This window comes from Equus quagga, chromosome 5 (assembly GCF_021613505.1).
Source record: "Equus quagga isolate Etosha38 chromosome 5, UCLA_HA_Equagga_1.0, whole genome shotgun sequence".
NCBI lineage: Eukaryota > Metazoa > Chordata > Mammalia > Perissodactyla > Equidae > Equus > Equus quagga.
Genome location: NC_060271.1, coordinates 130,826,597 through 130,849,933, shown reverse-complemented (window position 1 = coordinate 130,849,933; position 23,337 = coordinate 130,826,597). Strand labels below are relative to the sequence as shown.

The 23,337-nt window shown below is 44.4% G+C and overlaps 1 protein-coding gene across 1 annotated transcript; it reads right to left on the bottom strand.

Annotated features, from left to right (window-relative positions):
- Nucleotides 1-426: 426 nt before the first annotated feature.
- On the bottom strand, nucleotides 427-22,633 carry PDIA6 (protein disulfide isomerase family A member 6). Its single transcript, XM_046662481.1, has 13 exons — nucleotides 22,558-22,633; nucleotides 16,940-17,081; nucleotides 13,730-13,787; nucleotides 12,946-13,072; nucleotides 10,549-10,655; nucleotides 8,962-9,092; nucleotides 8,458-8,572; nucleotides 7,778-7,918; nucleotides 6,910-6,994; nucleotides 6,708-6,780; nucleotides 5,357-5,515; nucleotides 1,559-1,655; nucleotides 427-890 (listed from the first exon to the last, which is right to left on the bottom strand). Exons 1-13 carry the CDS (start codon nucleotides 22,574-22,576, stop codon nucleotides 822-824), a joined length of 1,323 nt encoding a protein of 440 aa, XP_046518437.1. The 5' UTR covers nucleotides 22,577-22,633; the 3' UTR covers nucleotides 427-821.
- Between the last annotated feature and the right edge of the window lie 704 nt (nucleotides 22,634-23,337).

Here is a 23,337-nt window from a genome sequence, read left to right as displayed (position 1 = left end):
AGTCTTCCTCAGCAAAAAGAGGAGGATTGGCGGCAGAGGTTAGCTCAGGGCTAATCTTCCTCAAAAAAAAAAAAAAAAAAAAAAAAATTTTAAACAACAAAAAACCTTGAGCTAACTGTATAACCAGCTATATTCTCTTAGTCACTGATGATGGCCCAAAGACAAAATATTGGGCACAAAACGCAGTTCTCAACTGACAACCCATTGTTTTTCATCTTCTATATAAACTTGCTTTCCATTTCATATTTACAGATGGAACCTGACCTGGCGGGACCCCTGTAAATCAGTGTGATAGGCCTCCTGATGTTCTCATCTGAATCACAAGTCTGTAGAGAGGAGACATCAGGTCACCCCTTCAGAACATTGATTTACCGGCTAAACGTCAGACTCTGAGGTTATGATGTGGACACTAATTTCATACATTTATTGGCATTGTCCAAAATAGTATTTTATTCTTTAATGGAAAAAAGCCATTAATATTCAAATGAAAGAATCACATTAAAAAACTTACGTATGAGAAACAGCCCCCAAGGACACTCAAGCGGCAGAGGGAGGGGGAAGTGTTTTGAGAGCCCATCAGTTTTCTTCAAAGTATCACATAACAGAATACAACCGAATCCACTGGCTACAACAATTCATAGAATTTTTCATTGTTTTCTTGAGATGCACAAGTTCACTGTTGCAGTGTTTCAAATGACCAATCAAGTGCTACTTCTTGGTGGAAAAGGCCACTGGTAGATTCATCTGATTGTAAAGAATGTTCCTTCACTGCTGGAAAAATCTGCTCCCAAGAAAAGAAAACTGAAGTCTGTGCTGAGCCCTCACAACTCATCCTTCTCTAAGTCGTCGAGCTCCACGTCGCTGAGGTCAATGTCGTCTTCCACCGGAAGCTGCAACACAGAAAACCGCCGTGAGGCCGGGCAGGGTCCACTGCAGAACGAGAGGGCGCCTGCGAGCTCACCGTCTCACTCTGTAGGGACATGCTCATTCCCAGAGGAACTCGGATGACAAAGCCTGCTTCTCCCCAATAATCCAGCTCCTGCTTTTACCTTTGCCTACTATCGGACAGATGGAAAAGCTGAGAACTTACACGCAACACGATTTTAACCTGCCACTCACCTCTGAAAACCGACAGCTATTTAACTGGTCCTTTTGAGGAGGATGGGGCAGAAGTGTACCGGAATAAACGCTAATTCCAAAGCTGCAATTTTGCATTTCTCTGAGACAAAAGTAAATGAACTCCAGGTGAAGTTCACCGTAGGGGTAGTGATGAGGAGAGCAGCCTCACTACTGAAATGCATCGTGGCCGCCTCCGTCAGGAGTACCAGATGCCACACAGCACTTTTGAATAGGGCGGACGGGGTGAAGGGTCTTGAAGACCCTCCCGAATGGCCCCTGAGATGAAGGTATCTCTGGCATCCAGCCAAGGCTCAGGTCTGAGGGCAACGACTCAATCTACAAGAAACCAAGATGCAGGGGGATCTGGAAAGTCCAAGAGGATGGACGAGAGCCCCAACAAAGAGTCCTGCACACACAGCCTCGGGCCCTGGGGACTCACCTCGCCGTCTTTGCCGTCCCAAGGCTCTCTGGTGCTGATGGCAGGGAACGCCCCACCTCCCACAGGGGCTGTGGATCCGCGCCCGAAGGAGAGCTCCCTGAGGGAAACAACCAAAACACACAGGTTCACAACGGACTGCTGACGAAGAAACTACTTTTTAAAATAATTGCCTACTCTGTCTATGCAGAGGCATTTCTCACCTCTTGCTCCTGAAAAACACCTCATGAATAGAATGATCTTTCCAGTCAGCAACAATAATATAACCAGGCATGAAATTCCTGACTAAGGCCTTGGCAGCAGATAAGGCCAGGTACTACCAATAACTTAAAAAAATAGCAAATGTACTTTACCAAAATACAAATTAAGTATGTAAAAACTATCAAAGTTGATTTAGAACATGGGCAAAACCAAGAATGACACTGGATCAACAAAATTCTAGACTAACTTAAGACCCCAGAGAGGCTTTCTGAAAGATAGCGTCTTAAACTAAAATTCAGTTCCTTTCCTCGGATTTCTAGCAGTGGCACTCAGAGCAGCCCCAGACACTGGAGACCTCGCAAAGGAGCACAGACATCGGTGGCCATTCTCTCACACCTCAGGCTGGAGACAGAGAAGAGCTATGCTGTGGAACAGCATGTTAGCCTTGACTTTGGCAGGTCTTGACAGAAAACACGTCACTGGAAAGATGGAGAGGCAGTCACCACACGTGAGCAAGGATTCCTTGAAAGAAGCCTCAATATCCTCCAGTGCAGGGTGCTTGGGATATGGGCAAAAGAGAAAAAACGCCCAACAGGATACCAAGTTTCCTGTATGTGTCTGACAACGGCTACCTGCATGGTGGGAAAAACTGGGTAATTTTATCCATCACCTTTGGCTACTTTGCATTTTTCACAATGTATATCGGTGGTTCTTAAATGGGGGCAATTTTTGTCCCCAGAGGACATCTGGCAATGTCTGCAGACATTTTTTCTTTTGAGGAAGATTAGCCCTGAGCTAACATCCACTGCCAATCCTCCTCTTTTTGCTGAAGAAGACTGGCCCTGAGCTAACATCTGTGCCTATCTTCCTCTACTTTATATGTGGGATGCCTGCCACAGCATGGCCTGATAAGCAGTGCATAGATCCGCGCCCAGGATCTGAACTGGCGAACCTCAGGATGCTGAAGTGGAGTGGGTGAACTTAACCGCTATGCCACAGGGCTGGCCCATCTGCAGACATTTTTGATTGTCACACACTGTGTGTGTAGGGGATGCTGCTGGCATCTAAAAGGTAGAGGCCAGGGGGGCTACCAAACATCCTATAATAAACAGGACAAACCAACTATCCAGCCCAAAATGTCAAGGTGCCAATGTTGAGAAAGCTAGTAGATATATCAGTTACATTAGAAAAGAGGGTTCTCATATGCTCTACAACCCACTTTACCACCATTCACTGAACTGTACATGTCACACAGGACAGGATGCTGACTGCCATGCCAATGTACGGGCAGAAGAGAGGTATTCCACACAGGAAGTCAGACCTGTGTCTCTCAGTCTGTCTAAAATCTACGCTAGAATGGCTCAGTTTACCAGGAAGGGGCACAGGCCAATCCAAGCTCTGGCTCATGTGGGAAATACAAACGCATGTGAATAATAAAAAGCCAGCGGTTCTACTTCGTGTTAGTTTTGTGTCCTTAATCAGGTTATTCATCATCTCTAAACATGAGCCTTTTCAATAAAATGCCAACGTATCTGCTACTGGACATTTGGTGGATGGGGTTGGTGCTTGAAAAACAAAAAGCTTGCTTCCTTAAAGTCAGCAGCAAGGGCAAACAAAGACTAATGGGAAGATGCCAAACCTCCTTTAAATAGTAACAAAATTCTGAGGGAACTGTGCCTTCAGAGCAGAGTTCAGTTGCTTAAAAAAAAAGGTTTTTTAATAGCCCAGTTAGGCTTCTCCCCCGCCACCATTTTCTCTGCAGGCTAAATGCTAACAGAGACCTCTTCTAACAGACAGATCCCGAGAACTCTGGCTGCTGCTTTCCAACAAACTGAAGAGCCACGAACTGACAGTAAACTCGAGTCCTTTCTGCCCTTCCGGGTGCATAATGCACAGTCATGTACTTCTATCTTCGGGCTGCTGCCCCAGGAGGAACACACACGACCATCTCAGGGAAAGACGCGGGAATCACTAATGTCATTGTGGGTCGATCACAGCTTTCAATCGCTGCCACTACATTCATAAACTGTTAGCTTAGCTTCATCGTTACCACGTTAAACTTCTATGGGCTGTCTGAAAAACTGCACACTTGCACCGATGGTATTTTTGTTTTTGATTTTCCAACAGCCAGAGGGCGGCAGTTCTGTGGTTTTTCAAGGCTGCGTGTCAGTGCCTCTCGCCACTAGGCAGACGCAGACACCAGCTCTCGGCCAGGCCCGGGACTGACCGTTGGACGCAGGCTCCTCACCGGTGCTGTGCTCTCTGCACGTTCAGTTCTTAGAAAACCGGATTCCCATGCAGCTAGAAACAATACACCGGCAGGCAGCTTGTTTCCTTCCTATTCATCCCCACACACTTTTCTCCATTGGACCAAGCAGGTTCCGAGGTTTTCTGCCACCTCCAGGGCACAAAGTTTGAGACCCACTGGCCTGTATGATCTCAAGCACAAAAGTAACTGGCTCAGGTTTACAACATGCTATCGTCCCTGCACCTTTTCCATGAAGCGCATACCTCCTCTGTACTTAAAAAACTAGAAGAGGAAACCTGGTTGAAAGTAAACGTAAATAAAATTAAAGCTGGGGTAAGAACCTGTAATTTCCAATAAGTGAGTGCAAAGGCTCAATCTCACTATTGCTTACTATTCTCAGACGTTTCCTAAGTTTTCAACATTGGAATTAGCTGCTGAAAAAGGATAAGGACATCGTTCAGCAGTCCTCCTTCAATGTGTCGTCTGCTGATGAACAGGAAGCCCCTCGAGGGCAGTGCTACCTTTCCTAATCGAAACTGTTCCAGCAGCCAGGGTTCATTCATTCATGAACTATTTACCAAGAGCTTGTCATCAGCCAGGCTCCTGAGCAGTGACCAGAGAGAAAATACTGTGCAAGAGATTCAGCTTCATGGAGCTCACAGTTACGGGAAGAAGCCTTAATCAAATTACCACACATCTGAGAGAAAGCACAGGGTCAATGCCTTGCATTTGCCTAAAAGATGACCACAGTCAGTTTTAGGATGCGTTGACTAGCAGCACACGGTAGTAAGCTCTATAAATTGGGTTTGACGTTGAGAAAGCATCCAGTCATTTGCACACTGTTGGAGTTACTTTAGGATGTATACCCATTTTCAATACTGACATTCTAAAGCCAACTGCCAGAAATGGAGACCACAGCACCTGAAGGCAGGGGACAAAGCACGCCGTGGGGATGGAGACCACAGCACCCGAAGACAGGGGACAAAGCACGCCGTGGGGATGGAGACCACAGCACCCGAAGACAGGGGACAAAGCACGCCGTGGGGATGGGCGACCCTTAGGAGACCCTTCGGAGAATCAGGAAGAGCCAGTGCCAACTGCCAGAAGAAGGAGTTGGCCTGAGAACAGGAAAGTATTAGCATCATCCACTACACAGAATGCTTCCATGGAAACGAGAACAAAGCTCAGGAAGATGAGCTCTAATTTTTATAAACATCTAATTCTCTGGAATGTCCAATGCAAAATAATTCCATTATCGCCTGGTCTATGTAAACCTAGTTTTGAAAAAAAAAAAAAACTGCAACAGTACCAAACAGACAAAATGAGAACAACTCAGGAAGGCAAGAAATTACCTGAGAAACTCGTTAATGCCTTGCTCACTGAAAGATCCTTTCAGAAGGGCAAATTTCATCTTGCGCGCATTAATGGCTGCCATGGCGGGGTATCCAAACCCGCCAATGCCCAGTGCAGTCTCGAGCTCAGACTGGGCTCCAGCTTCTGTCCACAGCCACCTAGAAAAGCAGACTGGTTTTCAGAGCAGAGATCCCTTTCAAAGTAATTAGAATCTAGCAGATTTTAATTAAAGAACAAAAGACTACACTTCAAATATGTGTATTTTTTAAAGTAAAAATATCTTTTTAATTAAGGTCATTAATAGTTAATGACATTGTGAAATTTCAGTTGTATATTATTATGTGTCAGTCACCATATAAACGTGCCCCTTCACCCGTTGTGCCCACTCCCCAACCGCCCCACCCTCTGGTACCACTAAACTGTTCTCTTTGTCCATTACACTTCAAATATTTTATGGAATGAAATGGGTGCAGAAATAAATGGAAAGCAGAAGGTAAGTTTTTTGAATAATGTACTGTAGACGTGCTCTTAAGTAACCACAGCTCCTCTCTTACGTTCCCTAAACCCTAACTCCAGAATGGATTGGTCCATCTATAAGACAGTTCTCGCAGCTCCCAAAACATTACTCACTAAATTTGATGAATTTGCTGTCTTTATTACCTGAAACCCTACCAATATCATCTGGATTATCTGTGTGCTCTTTAGAAGTGTAATAACTTCTTTTAAAAAGTTATGGATATGTCATTATTCAATACACATAGAAATGCTCAACCCAATTTCTTGATGCAGAATAAAGAACTTCAGAGCGTGTCACACAATAAACACTCGCTGAACTAACGAAGGCACAAGGTCATTGTGAGAGTGACAGCAAGTGGCACGAGGTACCTGGGACAGCAATGCATACTGAGGATGAGAAGCAAAAAGACAAGCAGGAAGGAGACGGAGACGTACTTTATTTAAAAAGTCTGCCCAGATCCAGGCCTCACGCAGGAGAGGGTGAAGAAACACGCTTCTGTTTCCGCTTCCTTATCTAGACTTCAAGGTTGTACCAGAACTCATTTGTTACTAATTTAAGTTTTTGCTTGCTAGCCTGGGACCCCAATCACCATTTAAAACACGATTCCTATGAGAAAAAGTATGCTGTGGTACAAATAAGTGTCTAATAAATAAGAGACCTGCATTACTTCTTTTCCTCCTAGATGATGATTATTTTTGTATTTTAAAGAAAAAAACATGCCAAGGCACACAAAAGAAGACATCCTACAGAAACCCAGAGGGAACCAGATACTTTCAATAAGCACTACACTCTCCTGTCCAAACGACACTCAGATAATAAGTTCAATAACTTACCCCCACATTTTCTTTTTGTATTTGTCTGCCAACTTCAGAAGAACTTCCAAATAAGAATTTCTGCCTGCAGCTCCTGATTTAAACAGAGAAAAATTTTTAAAGGTAAAAATAAAGGCGTCTGTATCATTAATCCATTTAGAAAGTGTCCTCAGAGCAGGTAGCACAGAACAACTAAGGGCAAGCGAGTTCCAGTTCATCGTACCAGTATCAAGAATATGGGGCAGCACAGCCACGACACAGAGCTGATGCTCCTCACATGTCTTCTTGGCGATGTCCTCGTTGATGATCTGTGGGACCCAAAACACAAGGGACAGTTGGAAGGCCACATGATGCAAAACCCAAAGGTAAGCGTGAATACAAAGACTTAGCACCATCACTTTCATTAAAAAGCAAAGCAATTCAAGAGATAGGTAAGACTTCTATAATACCACCTTATATGCTTTACAGAAAGACCAACAATAATGTTCTGTAAAGGATTTCTATCATTTCTTCCAAAGCCATCTATCTGTGCTGCTGGTGAGGCACTGGCAAATATACACGGTCTCTACAATCAGAACGCCTGGCCATAGCCTGGCTCTGACACTTAATCATTTAGACAGACAGACATATTTATACGTACTACACAGTTATGTGAATTTGAGGCTCTCTATGCCTCAGTTTCCTTATATGCAAAATGAAAATAAAAATAGTATCTACCTCTAAGTGCTCATGGGAGAACTAAAAGAGAAAAATCTACATAAAAGCAGAACAGTGTCTGCGACAGGGTTAGGTGCTCAATAAATGTTAGCTATTATTTCGAGAACAATAAATGGAAGTGGCTGGATCCAATCTATTTTTAAGAAGCTTAGGTACACTTTTGCTCATAGTGCAATTATTTTAGTACTAAAAGGTATGAAAAGCAGCAATTTATCAGATAGGTTTTGCCCATTTGAAAGTACATAAAACACTTAAAAGAAAGCATTTTAAAAAAGGGAAAGAGCTAATGTGAAGAGACAAAAAGAGGGTCACTGCTTTAACACCCCCATCAGACTGGAAGAGCTTTCCTTACTAGGAATGACTGAAGCCGTTACCTCAAGCAGCTCAGGAGGTGGGGCGTTATCAGAAAACAAATCGAGGGCCCGTGAAATGATGTCTGATCTTGTCCGCCCCCCATCGTAATCCACAGGAGACTCGCCCTTCTGAAATATCTTGATTGTAGGAAATCCCCTAATCTATTTAAAAAAAAAGATCAGAGTACAAAATCAAATTAACATTTAGTAAGAAATACAATAATCTTTACGGTTTCTAAAACTACCTTATAGGTAATTTAATGTAACAAAAATACTCCCTAGCCTGCATCACTGTCTAAGGGATAACACACAGAGGTCTGTAATCAGGGGGTTTTAACAGCCTGACAGCCAGGCTTAGCCAAATTGTATCAAGTACGTATCCAGGGTTTGGATACGATGTGTCTGCTCTAGAACAAACGGACCAACTTCAAATACCACATGAACAACCTGTAAAAGCTTGGGCAAGTTGAAAGTCACAGTGAGCACACAGTAGTGAGACTGGGGGAAAAGAAAAACAAAACAACCGTCCCGAGTTCCAGACTCACTAATTCATTATGACAATAAAGTGACTTAATTTCTTCATTACAAAATGGCTAACCATCTCCCCTCCTACCTCACAGGGGGGCCTGGAGTCCTGCACGAAGTCACAGTTGAAAATATTGCGTATTTCACAGAGAAATGGGCCTGAGGGATACACTCACCCCATAGCGGCTGGCCAGCACCTGGTTGACGGTAGCGTCCACAGCTGCGAGTTTCACTTTCCCTTTCGTTTGCTCTTTGACCTCTGTAGCTGCAGCTGCCCATTCTGGCTCCAGGCTGTAGAAAAATATATTCACTTTCAAAGGGTATTTCAACTCTCAGCACAAGTACTCTGTGTGCATTTTCTGCCCAATCCAGTTAAATCACACTTGGAAAACATTTTATGTGTAGCTTTACGAAAGATACGATGCGACCCTTCACACATTTGCTTCCCAGGCCTTTGTCACTCCCCTCAAATCTGGATGCCAGCTCCCTGTTAACCCTTGACGATATGACAAAGGAAACCCTTGGCACTAATGCCAATGTTTAACATTCATTTAGAGTCAGAGCTTTTCTGGAGGAGAGCCTGGTGATCATCTCTGCTCCCGTTCAGCTCTTTCAAAGTGAGCTGCACAAACACACTAAAACCACCGCGACTTAAAAAGTACTCAGTAAAAAGCACTTACTTTTTACAGTGTCCACACCAAGGAGCATAAAACTCGACCATCCAAACATCTTCACTGTCAAGGACGTTCTTATCAAAGCTGTCATCCGTCAGCTCAATCACATCTTTCTTACTTGAGCTTTCACTTCTACCCTGTCATTTGTGACATTAAACATTAAACTACAATTTGGCCAAAAAGCACACTATTCCTCTTTTAAATGCACTAACTGCCTCTACATCTTACCAAAGTTTTGAGTTTTTCCTTCAAGTGAAAACTATTTTACTCAGGTTGGGGACATTCCTTACTGTTACTTTTACCTCTATCACCTACTATTTTTAAGAGAAACCTCAACATGGCTCAAAGAACCACCTTAATAACATTATTCTAACTCAGACTCAAACACAGCTGCCGCTGTGTCCCAGGATGCTAAACATAACTAGTTACTACCTTTTCATAGATCAAGAAAGCTGAAAATTGCAATTAATCCTTCTCTTTTTTCAGAGAAATTTCTTCAGTGCTAACCCTAAGCAGCAGTCAGTCTGGCTATCTTGCTGTGTGTGGCCTGGGCCAGCAGCCATGGAGGCAGGGAAGACAGCTGGGCTCATTAAACGCCTAAGTTTGAAATAAAACACGAGAGTATGAAATCTCTGTAAACTCGAAGTCTGTGTAGAGTTAGTTTTACCAGCCTCCTAGAAGAGAGAAGGGCCATTTTATACATATTTATCAGTAAGAAATTATTATTTTTTTTAAGATTGGCACCTGAGCTAGCATCTGTAGCCAATCTTTCTTTTGTTTCCTTTTTCTCCCCAAATCTCCCCGGTACATAGTCCTATGTTCTAGTTGTGGGTCCTTCTAGGTGTGGCATGTGGGACTCCGCCTCAGCAGGGCCTGATGAGCAGTGCCATGTCCGCGTCAGGATCCGAACCAGCGAAACCCTGGACCGCTGAAGGGAAGCACACGGACTTAACCACTTGGCCACGGGGCCAGCCCCCATCAGTAAGAATTTAATGTCTTCTCACAAGAACATAAGTACATCGTGGTTAAACTTCACAACTTCATACAGGGGCATCTAAAATACCAATCCATAGAACAGGAACTTCTTTCTCTTCTTCCTTATCCATTTATGCAGAATTTTCCAGGGATTTTGGGCTGACTGCCACAGATACAGGCCAAGAGGTCATCCAAATTTCATCCTTGTCTGCCCAAAGTCAGTGGGGAGGAGAGCTGGTCTCTCCACTTTGGAGCTCTGAAGGCCAGGGATCCCAGGGCGCCAGCAACCTTGGCCTGGAGCTCTTTCTCCCTCTACAGTCCAAACTCTTCTGTCAGCCTGGGACAAGGATGCCTAGCTGGGGGCCTGGGTCTCACCCTGCAGTTGTGGCAAGACGCCCTGGGGCTGACTGCCTATGGTGACAGTGATTCTGAGGTGGCCAAATGAGCAGGCTAGGTGGCTGATTCTGTCTGGGATCAGCTGACTCAACCTCCTGTTATTTTTTAAATAAAAGATAACCAACTTAAAATGTTAAAACAAAAAATTATCTTCTACAAGGAGTTTACACTCAGGCTTCACAATCACCACACACATTAAAAGTTGACACCATACAGCCTTACCTGTTTTCCAGAACTATATCCACCGCTCCTTCCCCCAAGGCGATCCTTGACGAGCTGGCGCAGAGCACTGAGAGCAGCATCTACAATGGCCTCACCACTTCTGCCACCTACAGGAAGACAAAGGATGATCAGAAGAACGGTGCTGGGGGGCTGTGCGCCTGTCTGATGCTACCTAAAGACTTGCACCTTTACAGATTTGTCAGTGTCATCTGATGTTCACACAGACCTAACACCAGGTGTATTTAAGAGAGAGTCAATTTCTCCCCAGCATACATTTCACGCTAGACTTTACACTTGGAAAACCAATTCCTCTTCTTCAGTTTTAGGTTATTAGCAGGAACAAGAATGTCCTGGTCACCTATAAATATCATCTCCTAATGGGAATAATTCACAAATGTTTACTGAATATATAAAATGTACACAGATGAATAACATGAATAACTATCTAGGTAAAAAAGGAGGAGAAGTACCGAATGAGGAAAATAAAAGAAACTTTTTCTATGAGATAACAGAAAAGACCATGGACAAAGCAGGCTATGAGGGGTCTGAAGCTAAGCAACTGGAAAGCAATCCCGGGCCTCTTTTTGCTACCTTGCTTAGAAAACACTGTGATTTTAGGCTTTTAGATTCTGCAGCTGAACTTACTCCTAATACAAGAAGCAACAAACTGTACTAAAACTCAGTGATGACAACAGCCTTTGGAAGTTTACCAAAAACTATATGCTCAAGAAAAAGGGGCCATTAACTGAGTCACAAGTATATGGATAATATATGCCATGAGGGTATCTTCAGAGTTCAAGGGTAAAACTCTAATAAAATCTCTTCAGAAAGTTTCATCTTTCTTTTTTTAAAAACAGTTTTCTAATCAAACTGCCCAGGGAGAGAGGAAAACTTCTGAGAATACTTCAGACCTGACATTGAAAGAAATACAGCACAGCAATGCTCTGAATACGTTCAGAGCATCTTGTAACACATCCCTAGTTGGCAGGACCACACATCACTTCCTCACACAGAAGGCAAGACCTCAACATAAAAACAGCCTCTGCTCCATCTTCTGAGCCAGTGCCCCTTCCACCAAGCTTTACCTGGAACTACACCAAGAAATAAACCAGGAAAGACGACAGAGGGTTTTCTCACTTTAGACCAAAGGTCAGCAAACTCTTCCAGAAAAGGGCCAGACAGTAATTATTTTCCATTTGGCAGGCCACACTATCTGTTGCTGCTACTCAATTCTCCTGCTTTAGTGTGAAAGTAGCCATAAGCAATACGCGAATGACTGTTTTTGAAAACCTTTATTTACAAAAATATGCAGCAGGCCAAATGTCAACCCCCATTCTAAACATTCTATTTTTATAAGTTAGCAAAGCAAACAAACTATTATTCCAAAGCAGATGTTTACTCAGAAAAATGAAACTGATCATTTTATGGGACTTCAGAGCTGGTGAGTCTAGAAGAAATGTCATGTCTAAGGCCCTATCTCCAAGTATTTGACCCCCAGCTGGGAGATGTACCAACTACATCGATATCTGCCAGGTTATATGCTTTACATGTGCTCTGTCAATGCAACTTCTCGCAGCCTGAAATAGGTCTTCACACCCCATGTTACAGGTGAGAAGCAAGTCCAGGGATTAGGTGCTGTGCCTAGCCCGCAGTTACACCCAGGCCAGGCTGTCTTCAGAGCTCCCTCTCTAGGTTCTGCACGCACTCCCTTCGCTTCCCTTTTCTGAGGATGTCTTCTCTCTCAGCTGATGCAAAGCAAGACCCTAAGTTCAGACAACACAATAGCATTCTGCCTTCCTGTGATGCTGATTCTCCCCCCGCCCAACCCCACAAACTTGTTCTTCTCACAAAGAGCAAAACCTAAGACGTCAGACTCTAAGCTCAGTCACTGATATGCCCCAGGTGATGAAATCTTTAAAAAATGATCAAATGAGCATAATTTAAATACACTATGCCCAATACTTTTATTAGGACCCTGGATATAGCTCAACCTAGCAATTCTGATTTTCCTAATATAATGATCTGTTTGTGAGATCTTAAATAAAACACCAGGACTATTCTATGAAAGAACAGAGTGACTAAAATAACATTTACCCTTGAGTCTAGAGCCAGAATCCTCTCTTTAGTTGCCTCAGTGAGTCACAGCAAATACAATTTACTTATCTACACAAGAGGGAGAATTTGTGGTACTTATTTCTTATCAATAGGAGACTACATAACAGCTTTAATACTCAAATACTGTATGTGTTTACAAGGCATAAAGATCCTCAGGCAAAATATTCCACAGTAACATCAATAGTTTAAATTGACTATCGAGTTAGGCCCTCCTGTTTTTCACCTACCTGCTCAAATTAAGATTCCGACCAGGGGAACGGAGAAGTTAGGAAAAGTCCTTACCCTGATAATCTTCTGGTCTGTTTTTGTTGGATCCAAAAATCTTAATGGTAGGAAATCCCTGAACACCGTATTGACCTCCTAAGGACTGATGTTTATCTGCATCAACTGCACCAACTTTTACAACATCCTGCGGAAATACAAAAGAAATACCTATTTTTCCTTCAACTGAAGCAGATTCCACAAGAACCCATCATCTGATTCACGTAGACTGACAAACAAAATGAAGGGCAGGGCATGGTTTACAGTCGGAATTAATGAGGGCCGTGGCCTGGGAAATCATGCCTGAACCGAATGAAGGGTGAAACGCAAGTCAGCCCATGGAGACCGCTCTGCAGCTCCCAGAATGAGCACGACTAAGAGTAGTTAGGTCATTTATCTGGGAAACAGAATTGATAAAAACAGACAACACAAAAATTTATACATATCCCTTTGCTCCTTACATGATTTTGGCACCAGAAAAAGGGTTTTGAGCTTCAATATGCAAATTAGGGGCCATCTTGGTGGAGCAGCAGTTAAGCTCCACGTGCTCCACTCTGTGCTCGGGTTCACAGGTTCAGATCCCAGGCGTGGACCTACACTACTCATCAAGCCATACGGTGGCAGCATCCCACATAGAAAATAGAGGAAGACTGGCAACAGGTGTGAGCTCAGAGCCAATCTTCCTCACCAAAATAAATAAATAAATACATAAATAAGATGCAAAGTAACTTCCTATTGTACATCAAACCTGCTTGTATACTTATTTAAACATATACAGATGAATGTGGACATCTTAGAAACTTACTTTTAACGCAGTGGCTACTTTTTTCCATTCTGGGGTTAATCTTTGGCAGTGGCCACACCTTTTAGGAGATGAAAACACAAATAAGACAACAATTAGTCTTTGATCGTCAATTCAAAAAACATCCACCAACAGTCTACTGAGTGACAAGCACTGGAGGTGAGGGCCTGCAGGGGGAACAAGCGCCAACCAACACTATCAGTGACTGGAAGGGGCTCACCACTGTATGACTGCACCACAACCCTTTTTCATATTATAACAAAAAAAGCTTCTAAACTACTGCTCAGTTCAATTATATTGAAAGAGTTTAAACAAACTCTTATCGTTAGTAACTCTATCCCTGAGCAGGAACTTCAGTGTTTATCTGATCAAGTGTGCACCTCTATGTGTGGTCCCAGCTGTCAGGCTACGCAACTGCAGATTCTTGGGCCCCACGAAATCAGAGTTCCCGGAGAAGGGGTTCGGGGTCCTACTAGTGATTCTTACATCTATTAAGGTGAGACATTCCCTGATCTGCTCCAAACTTTTCATTGTAGCGACGACGCATCTGCATTAGAGCCTAAACCTCAATGCTCTCTGGCTCCCACAAGCAGCTTGTGGAGTTAAAAATGCACAGAGAATCCCAAATCAGTAAGCCTAACAAGCTGAAAAGCACTTGACACCACAAGGTGGTGACAAAAGAGCAAGAGAGACAAGAACACAAGGAAAAACAACCTTAATCTTTTAGGTACTAGTATTTGAAAAAAATTGTGCAACATAATACACAGAAAAGTGCTTTTAAAAAATTCTATACACACAAATCTGTTTGATTTATACCATTCACTGAGGTTGTAGGTAGCTATACCGTGCACATTCAGTGTTGCATAACATCTATTTTATGAAGATAACCACAACCAGTTTATCCACAGATGATTTGCTGTTTTTAAACAAAGTGAATTCTAATTTGGTCTCTAAGGACCTAATGACCAAATGCCACGTGCCAGCATCGTGACGAGCACTCCTCACAGACGATTTCATTTCATCAGCACCAGGACCCTGAAGGCGGGCCTAGCTGTTATTATTTTACAGACGATGAGACAGCACGTGGGACGGTAAAGACCACCCAATATCACAGAGTCATCCAGTGACAGCTGCCTAACAGGCCTTTCTGACTCCAGATCCCACATTCTTCATCAGTGCGTAGTACTGCCTTTCACAGGGGCCTAAGCTTAACCCACTATTTTAGAAGTCAGGATCTTTCAGGGAAATGTCCTGAAATGCTGATTCTACATACTTACACATAGTTAAGTTTTGCTATTTAGGTGAGCTACTTAAAAGCCCAGGAGGCCAAAATTTCACAGGAGTTTATGCCCTTTTAGTTTCAGTTTATTCTATGAAAGGACTCAAATCAGAGACTGTCAGAGTCTATACTCCCTCCTATTTCAATGTTAAGTGATGTAAAGATAGATCGAAATGCCAAATAAATATAAACACAGCAGCACACCCTCTAACCCACGGGCTCTTCACCTGGGTCCACAGACCCCCAAAGGATCAGTGGACAAAAATTCAGGGACTCTGTGAACTCTGATGTGGGGAAAACACCCCTCTATTTTCACTAACCTGTAATTGAAATTTAGGGTTTCCTTCAATTACGAACATTAACAACATACCACAGTTGGTCAGTACTTGTGACTTTGACACGAATAAAAATCACGGCTATTTTCATATCACCACTATCGCTGTTGCAGATGTCTTTAAACATCACGTACACTCATCACTGTCTCAGAATTGTGGTCGCTAGCTGTTAGACCTGCGGCTGGATCTCCAGTAAAAGAGTACTACCTAACCACATCAAGATTTATCTTAGTATTTCATAACATTATTTCAATATCTTAGGTTTCCTTGGTGATCCTATATGCTGTATTTTATACATGTAGAAAATAGGAACCTTCACCAAGCTGCCGAAGTCCAAGCACAAAAAGAAGTTAAAAGCACCTCTCCTAATTAGACAGTCTCTGACCCACAACACTAGGAAGCAAAATTCTGCCCGTGTAACAATAACTAACTCCCGCATCCAGATCCTGTCTTCTCAGCTATGCCGTCTGGTTTAGGTTGGGAAGGAAGTATATTCTCTTACATCGTAGCTCCCCAAAACAAGATCAAAACTAGTAAAAACTGCATACAAAGGCATTAAAAAATGTTTGCACAATTACTATTTGTATAGAATTCTCATTTGAATTTAAGAAGCAAAAGACAAATAGGAGCTTTTTTAAAAAAAATAATAAAGGCATGAAGAGAAACAGGATTCAATGTGGCAACATAAACTTTTAAAATAGAAGGTTTTTTTGCTGAACTGAATGGTTTCATGGTCTTCCAAAGAAAAAATTAAAGCAATAAAGGGAAACCTTTCATCAGGCATACCTTAAATGCGCCACCTCAGGTAAGAAGAATTTGTAAGCATTTCACTTACTACCCTACATGAGCTCACAAGGCATAGCTCACATCTAAAAGGACTAGTCTGGGTTGCAGATCACCACGCAATTAACCCGCACAGATACACACTTGCTGGTGCTCGGGTCGCCTCTCAAGGAACTTGCGGCCTGCGAGTTTAGAGCTGTGACAATCTCGTGCACATTTTGTACTGTTTCCATACTTCTATTTGTTGGTTTTTTGTTTTGTTTGCATTAAACGCAGTAATACATAAACAATTAGTGCAATGCTGTATTTTGATGACATATAATTGTGAACCCTTAATTTCAATGATAATTATGTATCCACTCCACAAGGGATTTTTCCAGCAATGAAGGTAAAGTAAGAGAAGACTTTTAAAAGTAAACTAGATTTTCTAATTACATATTTCTGGAAGCAACGCTCTTCAAGAAACAGAATGGAGTCAATCACTGATTCTTCCCTTTCCTTCACCCAATATGCTTTCTGCAGAAAACCAGTTTCCCTTCCACCTCCATCCCACTTACCTCATCATATAGATCTTCCTAAAATTACAAGGCTTTTATTTTTCTTTCTTGCAACAATTAGCTACTTCAACCATCTTTTTTTTTTTAATTGACTTAATCTCCAAGGCCTTTAACAGATCAGAACTTGTTGAGTATCCCATTTCCCTCTCCTCTACTTCTTTTAAACCAGCAGTAAACTAGACGGCTGAATAAAATCACACTTTGATAAAATTAGAAGAAATACTACATAAATAATCAACAACTATTTTATAATACTTACCACGGAGCATAGAATTCTACAAGCCACAAACTATCACTCTGAATAACTTCTCGGTTGAAATTTGATGGAGTTAATTCGATTACATCATCACTAGAGGAATACAGACCATTCACTGCTAGAAACAAGGTGCAGCTCATCAGACCTGGAGAAACAACAAAAAGCACACCATTAATGGCAGGCTTCATGCTCTGACAGGAGACCCGGGCAAGCCAAGTCTTCCTCAGCTGAGCAGGGCCCTTCACGCAGGACGGCCCCGGCCAGGACCCTCCTAACCCCTCTGCCCTGCCCCCCGACTGCTGCTGGGGCCCCTGGAATTTTACTCCCACTGGTGCGGTGCCCAGCAGGAAGGGAACAGACAGTCCACACGCTCACCTCTTGGGCTGCACTAGAAAGTTTTAAATACTATTCTTAGTGCTTTTCAGGTATCAACACCCTCGTTCTTTACAACCACCCTATGAGGCAGGACTATCACTGCCACCCTATGAGGATGATCATATAATTTCTTTCTTTTAATCTGTTGATGCAACGAATTACAAGTGAGACTGACCCGTGTTCTAAGGTAGTGCATTATTACGCCATCTTAGTCACGTTTTCATACGCTTATTTTGTAAATAGGATTTGGAAGATTTCAAATGAAACTTTTTGGAATAACTCAATGGTAAATTACTTCTGAAAGGAATGTACACCGATGTTAATTTTTCTATTGCCAAATCCTCCACCTTACACTTAACAGCACTTTCAAGTCACTTTCAAATCCATTTGTCACTTGACTGTTCCCAGCATTACTAACTAGAGAGCGGGAATCATCCCTATTTTGTAAATAAGGAAACAAAGGCAGAAAAAGATCACGTGGCCCACGATGGTCATGCGTCTAACAGGCAGGGCAGCTCTGTGACTTCTACTTCCGAGCTCTTCCCATTACACCATGCTGTCTTTTAGTGCTCAAGATCAAAAGGTTCAGTATGCCATGGGCGTGAATAACAATTACATTGTTGAAGAATATTACATTTGAATTATAGATATAGGTAGTATTGTAGGAACTTACGAAATGAAACTGTGGACTTACTAAGGGTGGTGTGAAGCCACTAAAGAAAGGGTTTTCATTCCGGGGGTATGATCAGATTTGCTTTCTAGAAAGAGCATGTATTCTGGCTGCAATGTGGACAGTGGATGGGGACTTATCAGGAGAGCAGCGTCACACAGACCAATGGAAAAACAGAATGAGTAACAGTAACAAATGCTGCTGGGAGGTCAAGTAGAAAAGACTGAAGACGTCCAGGGCACACAACGACAAAGAGGTCACGGGGCCCCTGGCAGTGGTGGTGGAGTAGTGAAAGTAAGCAGCAGCCAGTCTGCACAAGACTGGAGAGAGGAGGAGGGAACAAGCTGGTGACAACTACAGCTCACTTTTTAAAGAAGTTTCATCATAAAGGGCAGGAGAGAGCAAGCAAATGTGGGGCAGAAGGAAAGTTTCTTTAAAAGATGGGAGTGATCTAGGGGCTGGCCCCGTGGCCGAGTGGTTAAGTTCGCGCGGTCCGCTGCAGGCGGCCCAGTGTTTGGTTGGTTCGAATCCTGGGCGCGGACATGGCACTGCTCATCAAACCACGCTGAGGCAGCGTCCCACATGCCACAACTAGAAGAACCCACAACGAAGAATACACAACTATGTACCGGGGGGCTTTGGGGAGAAAAAGGAAAAAATAAAATCTTAAAAAAAAAAAAAAGAAAAAAAGATGGGAGTGATCTGGGGCTGCTCCGTGGCTGAGTGGTTGAGTTCACACACTCTGCTTCGGCAGCCGGGGGTTCATGGGTTCACACCCTGGGCGCAGACCCAGCAGCACTCATCAAGCCATGCTGTGGCAGTGTCCCCCAAAGAAGCTCCAGAATGACCTACAACTAAGATATACAACTATATACTGGGGCTTTGGGGAGGAAAACACAAAAAGACGGGAGTGATCTGAGCTGGAAGGGAAGACATACGTGAAAGAGGAGAGACTAAAGATAGAGTACAAGGCATAATGGAACAAAATGCCCAGAGTCAGGAGTAGGGGACGGGGTGGCCCGTGACAGGATGACCTCCTCTTCCATTTCAAGAGGTGGGAGAGGGTGAGTGTGGGTGGAGGTCAGGCCAGCCAAAGTGGGGCTCCCTTGATTATCTGTGCTATCCAATACGGTAGCCACCAGCTACATGTGGCTACCCCAAACTGAGATGTTCGGAAGGTGTAAAAAAAACACACTGAGGGGCTGGCCTGGTGGCATAGTGGTTGGGCTCGCACTCTCTGCTTCAGCGGCCCAGGGTTCACAGCTTTGGATCCCAGGAAAGGACCTGCACTGCTTGTCAAGCTGGGCTGTGGCAGCATCCCACATAAAGTAGAGGAGGGTCAGCATGGATGTTAGCTCAGGGCCAATCTTCCTCACACACACAAAAAAAGCAAACTGAATTTCAAAGACTTGGTAGGAAAAAAAAATGTAAACTACCTCATTAATATTTTTTATATTGATTAGCTCTTGAAATAGTATTTTAGATATATCAGGTAAACGTATATTAAAACTAACTTCACCTGGTTCTTTTTGCCTTTTTAAACATTGCTACTAGAAAATCTTAAATTACATATAAAGTTTATTTTCTATTGGATGGTGCTGCTCGATAATCTTTTCATTGCTGCAGGAGAGATTAAGTAGAGTTTGACATATTTAACAAAGCAAGTAAATCAAGACCTAAGCAGAGACAGCCCTAATACTGAATAAGCTTGAAAGAAAAACTGGTCCTAGAAAATCCCCTAGGGAGGTCTACTACTTGTAAAGACATTTATCTTTTTTTTTGTAAAATTGATATGAATTGATATTTGTTCAATACATTGGGCTCACTGTGAAATTTTCAAAAATGGAAAAAAAGGGAGAAAAACCACCAACAGTCCCATTAGAAGAAACTACTGATATTTTGGTGAATATCCTTACTGACCTCTCTCTACACAACACAGTGGTCTCAAACGTTATTGTATTTATATAAATGCAATCTTACTATTCTGTCCCTTCTGTAACCTTCTTTCACTCAAAATAAATTACAGACATTTTCTACGAAAGTAATTAATGATTACTCATTACCCCCATGTAAGCATTTTTAATGGCTCTATCATGGCGCCAATGCACTGCTGACAGAACTTGATTGTTCCCAATTTTTCATTATTAACAGGTCAATGCTGAAAATTCTTATACTCCCCCCCCCCCAAATGAATATGATTATTTCCTTAAGAGAAAATCTTACAAGGGGGATTGAGTATCTAATATTTATATATATAAAATATATACATTTTATGAATAAATATATATACCTGTCCAACTGCCCTCCAGAAACTGACATCTTAACTAAGACTTACATGACACTATGTATCAGGCATGGTTCTAAACATCTAAGATCTATTAACTCATTTAAGAACTCTATGTGGTATGTATCATCATGCCCATTTTCAGTCCAGGAAATGGAGATACAGCAAAGGTAACTTGTCTAAGGCCACAGAATTAGAAAGAGTACATGGTTATGCAACCCGAATTTTTAACCAAAGGACTGGAGACTGCAGGAGCACAATGCCAAGGCGGGTCATCCTCTGGACCATGGCAGGAGAATCAGGTTCCTTCCCTCCTCCTGCCAATCAGGGACAGTGCTGCAGAACGCACTCTCCTCCTCAGCTGTTCAAGCAGGCCGGAGTCACCAAGGGCTGGACCGGGATTCTCACCTCAGGAAGGTGCTTCCTTTCCACTCAAGGATGGTCATGACTACCGACACTCAGTGTAACACAGACTCGGGCTATTTTTTTTTTTCTAGTAATGGTAGTAGACTTTAGTCAAGTACTGGTCTTTAAAACCTGCCTGGTTCTCACAAGAGCCTCCCCTCTTTATAAATGGCTATCCAGTGGAAATGTCTGGATGTAAAGGTTCGAAATCTAAATTCCTTAAAAGGCAATTTGACCTGGTAGGGTTAGAAGCAAATTACACAATACTCAGAAAAACAGATGAAAAGATGTATAAATACCAACAGCATAAAAGTAGCCAGTAACTACCCCCTACAAAAACCCTCAAGAAAACAACAAAACCCTCGGCTCACTTAAGACGGTAAAGCAGGTCAAGGCTGACCAATAATCTGGTTCTGAAGCACCCGTCGCCCTTCCACTCACTGATAAGGAGCACCAATGAGAAACTGGAACATCCGAGTGTCTACAATCTATGTGAGCAGATGGTTTTGCCATCTGTGGCTTCCCATTATTCCTCCACGGTAGTTACGGCTGTTATAAATCCACATCAGCAACATCTCGGTCCCACACCTGCCAGCAAGAGTACGTGGTCCCAAAGCACTCATCTAGAAACCACCAGGGCTCCCAAGAAGGCTGACTACATTTATTAAAATAACGAGTTAATTGATAGAATCATACTCTTTTGAGAGCCTACTCTGAATGCACTCATGGGCAACTAAATAAAAACTAAATTCTTTTTCCCTCTACTCTCTCTACAGGAATACAGCAAATATTTATACACTGTTTACTCTCTTTAGACATACAGTAACTGATTCATCCCGAGAACAACGCTATGGGGTATAGTAGCCCAGAGTGGTTAAGTAACTTACTCCCAGTCACACAGCTAGGAAATACGGAGGAGGGCCGGCCAGGTCTCCAACCCCGTGGTCTGGATCCAGAGTGTTCTGGTAAGGACTGCTGGAGCGCCTTGGCTGGGACTAGGGGGAGCCCAGAGGACAGGATCCTCAAACTCACTCACTGTAGCGTCTACACCAGACATTTACGTAATGCATCAAAGTCTGAACTTTTCTTTTTCTTTTTTCTGCTTTTTTTCTCCCCAAATCCCCACAGTACATAGTTGTCTATTTTACTTGTGGGTCCTTCTAGTTGTGGCAAAGTCTGAACTTGTAACAACGAAACCGAGCCTCATGACCTCTGAAGCGCTCCTGCACCCTGGGCCCAGCTTCGGGAGGAAGGCACTGCTCCCTTTCTAAGGCGACTCCCCCCAGGCCTCCTTCCAGGACTGGGTTTGGATGTCTCAGCCTTTCTTACAAGCGGGACTTCCATGCACAGGTGGGAAGGACCAGCCGCACGGGGAGGCGCCCGCGACTCTCCCGGACACTCTGGGGTCTGAGGACAGGCCCAGAACAGGGTCCTCCTTTTACGTCGCCCCCAATCCGCACCCTCCGCCAGGGACGAGCCAGGGCCGGTCGGGGCGGCTCAAACGCGGCCGGGCCGCCGCCCCTCCACCGGGAGCTCGGCACCCCGCGCTCGGACTGTCCCACGGTCCCCGGGTCCTGGGTCCGAGCGCAGGCCAGGCCCCCTCGTGCCCGCGCACGCGCTCCCTCCGGGTGGGCAACGGAAGCCCCCTGAGGGCGCCCTCCCCTCCGCCCGAGGGTCGGCGCGGGGGGTCCGGCCAAGGGCAGCCTCGCCCCCGGGGCCCCGCCGCCCCCGGGGTCCCCTCCCGGGTCCCCCGCGTGGGCCGGGCCCACGCCCGCCCGCCCGGCGCCAGCCCGGCCAAGGTCAGGCGCCCGCCCGCTCCCCGGGCCGCGGCCCGCCGTGGGGACTCGGGACCCCCAGCTGGCCCCTGGAGGAGGGGGCCCCGCTCACCGAACACCACGCGAGCCATGCCGAACGCCGCTCCGCCGCGCACCCCGCCGCCGCCTCAGCTCTGCCGCGCCGCGCCCCCGACACCCCGGTCCCGCCCTCTGCCCACCAGGCAGGCGCCAGGCGGCGCGGGGGGCGGGCCGGAAGGCGCTCGCCAAGCCGTGGCCGCGGCTCATTGGTCCCTGCAGGCTTCGCTCACCCGCGTAGCCAATGGGAGGCGGCCGGGTAGAGGTTCCCGGTTTGGTTTTTTTAACGGAGGCGGGGCGAGCGGCGGAAGGAGGGACTTGCGGGGGGCGGGGCGGTGCTGACCAACCTCTCCTTTTGCCCGGGCCCTCGAATCATCCCGCCCCTCCTGGGCTTTCGGTACTTTTCCCGCTGACAGTCCAGTACCTGGTTTTTCTTCTCTCTCGGGCCGCCCCACCCCCGTCCCTGTCCCCGACGAGCCCCGTTCCACGTCTTGCTCATCCCTTGCCTCCCTCCACTCCCCACCCCTTAACCCTCTTTGTCCCCAGGGAGGATAACTTTCTTTGGGCCCTCAGAGCATCTAGGACCTTATTAGATGACATATTAATTTTTCTTGTGTCCGGACGAGTATGCAGTCAAAAAAGCATGTGCTAAGCACTTACTGTATATACCATAATTGAACAGGTATTTATTTTGTTGAATTACTTTAAAGGTTCCCATGTCCAGGGCACATAACTGTGCAATGCCTTTTACAGACAGGACCTCGCTCTGTGGAACCCTGCGGGGCTTAAGCTTCAGGGCTCCGCACGTACAGGGTTT

What these genes read in the sequence shown, in the direction of transcription:
- PDIA6 (XM_046662481.1), bottom strand. An exon ending in GATATAGTTCTGGAAAACAG is followed by an intron (nt 9,093 to 10,548) that starts GTAAGGCTGTAT and finishes CACAAATGACAG; the next exon opens with GGTAGAAGTGAAAGCTCAAG. An exon ending in TGGTGTGGACACTGTAAAAA is followed by an intron (nt 8,573 to 8,961) that starts GTAAGTGCTTTT and finishes ATTTTTCTACAG; the next exon opens with CCTGGAGCCAGAATGGGCAG.